General features: G+C 38.0%; 1 protein-coding gene across 1 annotated transcript in view; it reads left to right on the forward strand.

Annotated features, from left to right (window-relative positions):
* Window positions 1-6,733: 6,733 nt before the first annotated feature.
* LOC106965138 (uncharacterized) overlaps window positions 6,734-8,277 on the forward strand; it is a 7,414-nt gene continuing 5,870 nt past the window's right edge. Inside the window, exons 1-2 of the mRNA XM_015061063.1 lie at window positions 6,734-6,917; window positions 8,213-8,272. Coding sequence (XP_014916549.1) covers window positions 8,221-8,272 — 52 coding nt within the window. The 5' untranslated portion in view covers window positions 6,734-6,917; window positions 8,213-8,220. The remainder of the gene's footprint in view (window positions 6,918-8,212; window positions 8,273-8,277) is intronic.

Genomic DNA, 8,277 nt, shown 5'->3' on the forward strand with positions numbered 1-8,277 from the left:
CAGTGCAAAGAAGTGTACCTCCTGCTGCCTGGAGAGCTGCTTTCATCTCCGCTGCTCATTATGCAGCCACTTTCCTGGCTCAGGAGCCCTGTATGACCCAGAGACAGTAAGCAGGAAACCTAATGCATTCCCTTTGTGGGTTGTATGTTTGTGGTTCTGTGGGCACATATGCATTTAGTTGTACTCCATATAAAAAGTTTGGAAGTACATTAAATACACCCCTTAGATCCATCACGTATCATCTTCTGCTGGAAGTCTTCTGCAATTAACGAAATACGATTGTAGACTAGGAATGTGCGATACATGCGGTACGCTGTAGAAACGACAGACATATGGCCTATGGTAGAGATTTGTATTGTACCGGCTAACTGCAGTAATGTTGTTCATGATATAATCGGCAGGTGTCAAGACATGGAGCAAGAGGGAAGCAGAATGGCAGAGAGCATAAGGGAAGAACTCGTTAAAAATGCAGGTGTGAAAACATCAATTACATTAATCTGGTTAGGATTTAAGCCAGGTTGTCAATGATAACTTAATACAAACTAATCACAATACCTATTTATTTATTTTTTTATCAAAAAGCCTCTCTTCAGAGGGTTACTTAGTTCACAGTGGCGCGGTCTTGTACTACGGTCAGCAACATAGAGCTGTAAATACAAGTGAAAAGATGAACGAGGGGAGTCAGACTGGTGTGCTCAGCAGCAAATTTCACTTTAAAAAACACAGACTGACATTTGACTTTAATCCCTCAATATTTGGAAGCATGGCCAAAAAACCAGACCGAATGGCTCCCTTCGCTTTCTCCGCCGCCATTGACAAAACTAAAACCTTAGGGGAACTGCAATTCAAAAACAACACGGAACTCAATGTCACATCTCCTGCCACTGTCAATTAAATGCTAGACGGAGCGCTGAAGGAAGACAAGGACTGAGCAAGATTTCATAGGAAGGCAATGGGCAGGGTACCACAACGGCAAACCTACCAAGACGTAGAAGTCCACCAAACTGGCAGATGAGGCAACAAGAGCATTAATCAGAGAAGCAGCCCAGAGGCCCACGGTTACGCTATAGGAGCTGAATCTAAATCTGTTGACAACGGCACGACAATTCTGGGAGAAAACCAGAGAGAGGCAGCAAATGCTTAAGACGTACGCAGCACTTTACCTCATCCATGCCTCTTAACATTTTTACCTGTGAAATACTTAATTTTCCTTTCCTTCATATAAAATAAACACAGTCAATGCTTAATAGATGAAAGGCAAATTATAATAGGGCTTTTATAAACCTTGTGTGCTAGACTAAATACCGACATTTTCTTGTGCACATATATGTGGCTGCGTGAATGTCTTCTACCCATTTCCCCCATGGGAGATACACAGAGTGTCAGTCTACGAGGCTGTCAGTGCCTGCTCACAGACACGCTATAAGTTCCCCTGCTTCAGTTTAGGAATAACAGCCACCCCCTTATTGAGTAACCTCCGTTTAACCTAACCCATCAGTGTGCCCCTCGTCTGCCTGCTAAAACCCCCAAATCAAAACTCAATAAGCCCAGTTATTGATAAATCCATGTTCTCCTACCCCAGCCGCTACAAATTACTGTATTATAAGGCTTACAGGTATTAGTTTTGAAAGGCCCCGGCCCAAATCAAACAAGGCATACTTGAATTACTTTAGTGCGTCTGGACAGGCAGTGATGCAGTCAGTGAATTAGATATGAGCAGGGGGAGGCGACATGAAGGACCTAACATATGAGCTGTTGGAGGGTGGCATGGAGGTGGCGTCATCTGTACTCAAAACTGATTAGTCTCAAAGTACAGGCAAGGCATAACGCTGTTCAAAACCTTACCGAGGTTCGAGCTACTGAAACGGTATTGGCACACTGCTTTTGAAACGTTCACTTAGGAATATTGTATGGCAAGAAGAAACTGGACCGTTTTTAAAGATGTACTCACACCAGCCCTGTCGCTTTAATCAAACTCTACTCCGTTAGCCTAGAAAGTCTGGTTTGTTTTGGGAGGTGCGAACGCACAATCGAACTCTGGTCCGTCTAAAACCGAGCTCTTAGTTCAGTTTAAGTGAACGCCGGTGCGTTTCGATGAAAGCAAAGGGGAAACCGCTCTAAAAACAGGAAGCAGAAATCTGGAACTACTTGAGACCCAAACTAAACATGCTTACAACTGCCTATTTTAATTGTTCAAGCACCAATTATATCTTAGCATCCATTAATGTGCAGAGTGGAAACCATCTTAGCACTACAACAAATACAAGATAATATCAATAAACATTATTATGAATTATATAAATGGTCTTAGCTCAGTGCAAAAGCTGACATCTACAGTCTTCCACTTTTCTTTTAACCTTTGTCTGTGGTCTTGGGGTTACAGCCAATCAGGGCCAAGGAAAACAAATGGCGCTCCTGGATTAGTTGCTTCGCAAAAGCAAACCAACCATTTTCATTGTTCCTCTGTGTTTCAGCATCTCAATATGCATTTTCTTCATAATATTTTAGATATGCTCTATGAAAAATCACAAATTTTCCGCACAATTTGGAGTCATGTTCCACATATAAAATACTGAAATGTGAATAAGGGGGTATCAACTGTGGAGTCTCACCAGCACAAGAAAAGAAACTAAGTTGATCTCAACATTCTAAAGAAGTGAACCAATAGCTTTGAAAAAATACTCTCTCGCTTTTTGATAGTTATGTTTTTTCAGATGCTGCAGCCATGAGCCATTAGATTAGACTAATAGAGAAGCTTAGTTTGAGGCACAAGTAACACATTTTTTTTGTTTGTTTTTTTACATCAACGGGGTTGAAAAAGAGAATATACAGCTACAGAAAAAAGAAAAAGTCTGAAATTTGATCTCAATTTTAACCATGTTTAAAATTGTTACATGGGTTAAAATAGGTTTTCTTAAGTTTTTTGTCAACTGGGTTCTCTTATCTTCCTCCACCTGACTGGTGGTGTTGAAGGTGGAGGTTTACAGGCTGATCATCCAACCTGAGATGATCAGAGAATCAGAGATCTGAGAAGTTTGAATCTGGATCAGAGACAAGTTTTGGGTATTTTTTTAATGTCTCTTCTCTTTTTATGATCTTTCTGTGTTGCAACACATGAACATGTTATTGGCCATATAAACTATTTGTTTCATGAGATTAATAGTTTATCTACGTAAAACTTTACTCCATATGCTCTTATTTCCTTCCGTCCCATCCTGTTCTCGATGGTCCCTCTGAATAAAAGCTCTTAATTAAATCCCTCAATCATAAATTCTATGTTCTCCCTTGTCTTCTATTTTTTTATTGCCCTGATGCTTTAATTTGGTTTCTGATACAACATATTGTCAGGCAAGCATTACTTAATGTAAATTTTAACTCTATAGTCAAATAGGCGCAAGGAGACATAGAGGATTTCTTTTCGCTCTCTAGTGTTCCCTCTCAAAAGTTTAGCCTTACCTAGCAACACTTTATTGCAACGCTGATGAACCAGACAGCATTCACAATGAAACCATAAATTATACAAAATATTTGAAAACATTCGGCATTTATGTTGGATTAAAAACTAAATCTTTTTATGTTGAGGGTAGTCTTACGAAAAATGCACGACGTAACGAACAACTTTGCAAGGGAATAACAAAAAAAATCCCCACATCCTTTTTCTTGGAGGCTTAATATTAGCAGTTTGCAATGTTGACTTTTTAGATTCACATATGGCCAATATTTCAAGTCATTGAGCTATACAAGTATTATTCAAGATGTAAAATAACACTAGAACTTACCAAATATAACAGAATTCAAATTTACCTGTTCGCCTAGATTTGGCAAAACGTGGAACCTTGAGTTTGGTGAATTTTCCATGCAATATAGTGCGCTTGTTGAAGTCGCAAATTAAAAAACACAATTTCCAACGAAACAATAGTTATGTCTGGGTATTTAGCTCACCCTTAGGAAAGAATTGTGTCTTTCGTGTGCGAAAAAGCCGTTCCACAAGACCGGCTTCTTCTTCTGTTCTATTACGGCGGATCGCAAGCAACTTTGAAGTGCATACCGCCACCTACTGTATACGAGTGTGTAGCAACACTACTTTACATCTATTAAATTCTATTTTTTTAAAATGTATTTTGAAGACAAATAAATAATGTTTTCCTAAATTTGTAAATATCCCCTGTGTTTGAAGGTGTGGCTTAAGCAAGACCAACCAATTACTGGAATTTAACAACGCAAATATGTGCAAATAGTGTTTAGGGGGTAGGAGTTTATAAGTTCTCACTTCTTCCTACCCCATTTTGAGCATGATATGTTAACTGAAACTTCTTTTTTATGCACTTCTTGTTACTGTGCACTATTTTATTTTTATATTTGTATTTGTATCATGTTCGAATAAAATCTCATTTCATTTAAAAAAAAAAAATATGACGGAGCAGAGGTTACACCGGCAGTGTTATTTTAAAGTTGTGTGATGTTAATAAAACAACACTCACACTTTTTATTTAACGCTACACCAAAGATTTTAACACGGGCATTTTTACTGCGTATATTCCAGTGACGTGCGGTGAGGTTCATTGCTGGTGAGGCACTGACTTATGACTTAGACACCACGTCCAATAACATTATTAGACCTACGGAAATTTTGCGCTTGCATACAATGTTGGGGGGCAAAAAGGCGAATCTTTTACATGTCATCCATAGCCGCGTTAACTCAGTGAAACTTAGAAATGTCGGTATTAATTTCGTGCTATGATCCACAGCAAAGTGATCTGTATTCGCCAAGCTACGCAGACTCGTTGCCATAGCAACTGACAACAATGCCACTTCATGTTTTAGGATTTAACACCAAAAAACATTCAAGAATTTTGCACACAGAACAGAATATTCAGTATGTTGTAGTATGTTTTATGCTTAATGTTTTATTAATAAATAATTGCTGTGGTAGATTAGCTACCGCTTCTACTTTACTGAATTATTTAGACATAAACTGTAGCCCACAAAACGCACATTTCATAAAAAAAACATCTTATTGCTGTCTTACCTTTTTCTATCAATGAAATCCATGCACCGCTAATTCTGCACAAAAATATCCGTTCATCTAAAGCCAAGTCTATCCTCGGCATGTCTTTTCTACTCAGTTTAAGAATCATCAAACTGTCTCAAAGCAAAACTTTCAGCTCCGGTGTTGGTCTTCCTTTAGTTATTATTTCCTGCTTCAATTTAAAATCCACTTTAGAAAACTGTTTAAGTGTAGAAATGTAGACTTTCATGTTTACGTCGGAAGAAAGGAGAAAACAAATATATCGCTGTACTTTACTTATTTACTGTGTATGGCTAGCTCCATGGCTAGCTCACTGTGTCTTACTCTGCAGTTGTGGAGTCACAATATCTGGGATCATGAGCGCCCCCTGCCATGAGGCAAGAGAACTGCCTGCCTCACCTGGAGTCTGTTTTCTGCCGTTTCTGATCGCTCCTCCGCACACAAAACAGGATACACACACAGTTGGTGACAAAAAACACTGTACATTATATACATAAGCTAAATTATGGAAAATCAGTCCATATATTAAATGTTTTTTAGCCATTTTATTACCGGCATACAGACAGGACGAACTTGCCCCCATAGAATGGCAGCCAGTGCAGTTAGCGAGGTTGATCAGTCCAGGTGAGGCTCAGCTTCCTGCTGCCTCACCGGCTTCGCTTCTGAGCATTTGAATGGGAAAATGCGAAAATCCAGCGATTTTGAAGAAAAAATCATCAGAATTGGCTAAGATAAGTAAAACAATACATACTTTATAGTACAAACCACAGGGTGAAAATTGCAATATAAATGATTTTATTATATTTTATTTTTCCATGATGACAGGTGAGGCAGAGCCTCACCTGCCTCCCCTGACTGCACGTCATTGGTATATTCCCTTCTTTTTTTAACTCTGTTGTCTTTAATCTTTATTTTATTTCTCCGTCAACTCATGTCACATGACTTGTTGACCAACAATTCAAGAAGTAATGCTCCATCTGCTGAGCTACTGGTTGTAACAGATTGTGGAAAAGGTGAGGACATGATGATGACTTGATCAGAAAGTCTCTTTCAATCATTTTTTATGTAGACAGAGATTCTCCAGCATAACTCAGACAAGACAGCAACACTAGGCCAATCAGGAGAGAGAAGACAGCAACGATGGAGAATTCTTCATAAAATTAAGAAAATCATGGACAACTCTGACCATGCACTTTATGAGACCGTCTTGAAAAAATAGTATCATCAGTCAGAGGCTTCTTCAAATTTGCTGTGATACAGACCGCTACAAAAGATCTTTCNTGCCNACAGCAATCAGCCATCTGCAATAAATGTTTGAAGAATCTGAATCAATGAGTTACAACATTTAATTTTGCTTTTCGGTCAATAAAGTATTTTTGAATTGAATTTTGAATTTGAATTTTTTTTTCCAATCGAGGCTTCACGGCAGAGAGAAGTTTTCCCATTTGGAGGTCCGAAACTGACATAGTTAAGAATAAAAGCAGAAAAATTAAGTCGCACCAGTCGTGTTGTAAAAATGTCATTGTGAACTTAGACTGGTTGGCCAGTAGGTGGCAGCATATGGAGTGATAAACAAGGCAACGCGATACTTGTATTACCTGCATTATTTGTAGTCCAATTTCTCTCACAGACCAGTGCGTGTGTTCGTCAATGAAAGTCATGGAGACATGAGCGTTCTCAACCCTATAAATGACCCTGACCTTCTGAATTCTTTCCCTTTGCGACGGGACTTTTGAGAGAGACGCTTAAAGGAGCATTTAAAGCCTCGGAAGGTTTGAGCTTGTCGAGAAGTCTGCTAGCAAAACTTGCTGAAGAAGCCCTTGGTGAACAAACCTGCGAAAGACGGTTCCTGGCCAGGAGAAGCATCAGCAGGGTGATCAGCTGGAAGGTCGAAATTATTCTTCTACTATTTTTAATAAACGAAAGCAAGTTATTACTAGGATATTAGTGACTTGTTTAGCTATGCTATGCGAAGACGAGTTTATTTTGTGTTTTAAAGAAATTCTGACTGCTGTAGAAAAAAAGACAAGTAGCATTTTTTGATAGCACCTTTCTTATCCAATGAGCTTTATTCTTGACTGAATTTCGCTGGAAATGTCAGGAATTTTTAAATGTGGTATAATGATTTAAGAAATGTATTTTACTTAATTATATTCAAATTAGTTAAATTAACGTCAAATTCCTGGAAAATTAGCTTGTTTTTGAAAGTTATTTTTTGAAAAATGCCGTGATAAACACTCAGTTTCCATGGATACGCTAAATGAAATACATTAAATATTTAGTATTATTTTTTAAAAACATAAAAAAATAGTATTTACCCTTATAATAGCCTATATTTTAATTGTTTAGTTTCATTATTTTTTTCAAGATAGGGACATGTTGATGTCTTTTTATTTATTTATTTATTTATTTATTTATTTTAAGCATAGCCAGGAAACATGGGTGAATTGATCTGAAAAAGAAAATGGGGATATTTAATCTAAGAACATCAGGGTTGATTACTTTGGTGTCCAATTATTTGAAATGTTGATGACTTCTTTGAAATAGTGTAGTACTTGTATGCATCTGCTTGTCTCTGTATCATTTCCCATACTGACTAGACTGATCTGAGTTTAAGTGCGTTACTGTTCATTTACTTCGTTAACAGAATTCTGCATGCAGCAGTTGTGTGTTCTGGGGGGAATGTTTTTGTTTTAGTTCTGGATGCTCGCTGACTCTGGTGTGGACATGTAAAGTTCGTCTGCATCGGCGTTAGAGCACATAAACTATCCAGTTGTACTCATGTTCGGTTATCTTCATTAAAAGAAGATCTACATTATTCCCTCCTGGCGTGGTTATTATCCCGTACCTTTACAATCCATCCGTGGCCGCCGTTAACAATATATAACTTTAATAGGTCTCTTTTGCAGTTGTGGGGTGAAACAAATTTGTGAGTTAATTTAAATTGTTTAGTGACTTACTGTATGTGTTAGCATATAGACATTTTATCTCTTAATTCCCGTTCTTGTTGTATCTGGTATAGCAATAATATTGTTAATTTAAGAAAAACAAACACATTCACAAACCTGGGTTATTGTATTGTTGGTATTTCAGTGTTCCCTTGAAACATTGCTTTGGACTTTTGTGAACTTCAAGATACTGAATTATAGCTTTTTTTTTTTGCTTTGTTTCTTTCCTTCACAGGCCATACTATGGCGCTTCCAGCAGATGGATCCCCAATGTTGGAGGGACATCCAGACAAAGGTAAG

The sequence above is a fragment of the Poecilia latipinna genome, unplaced genomic scaffold (assembly GCF_001443285.1).
Source record: "Poecilia latipinna isolate Pla-1442-1.1 unplaced genomic scaffold, P_latipinna-1.0 Scaffold1774, whole genome shotgun sequence".
Lineage (NCBI taxonomy): Eukaryota > Metazoa > Chordata > Actinopteri > Cyprinodontiformes > Poeciliidae > Poecilia > Poecilia latipinna.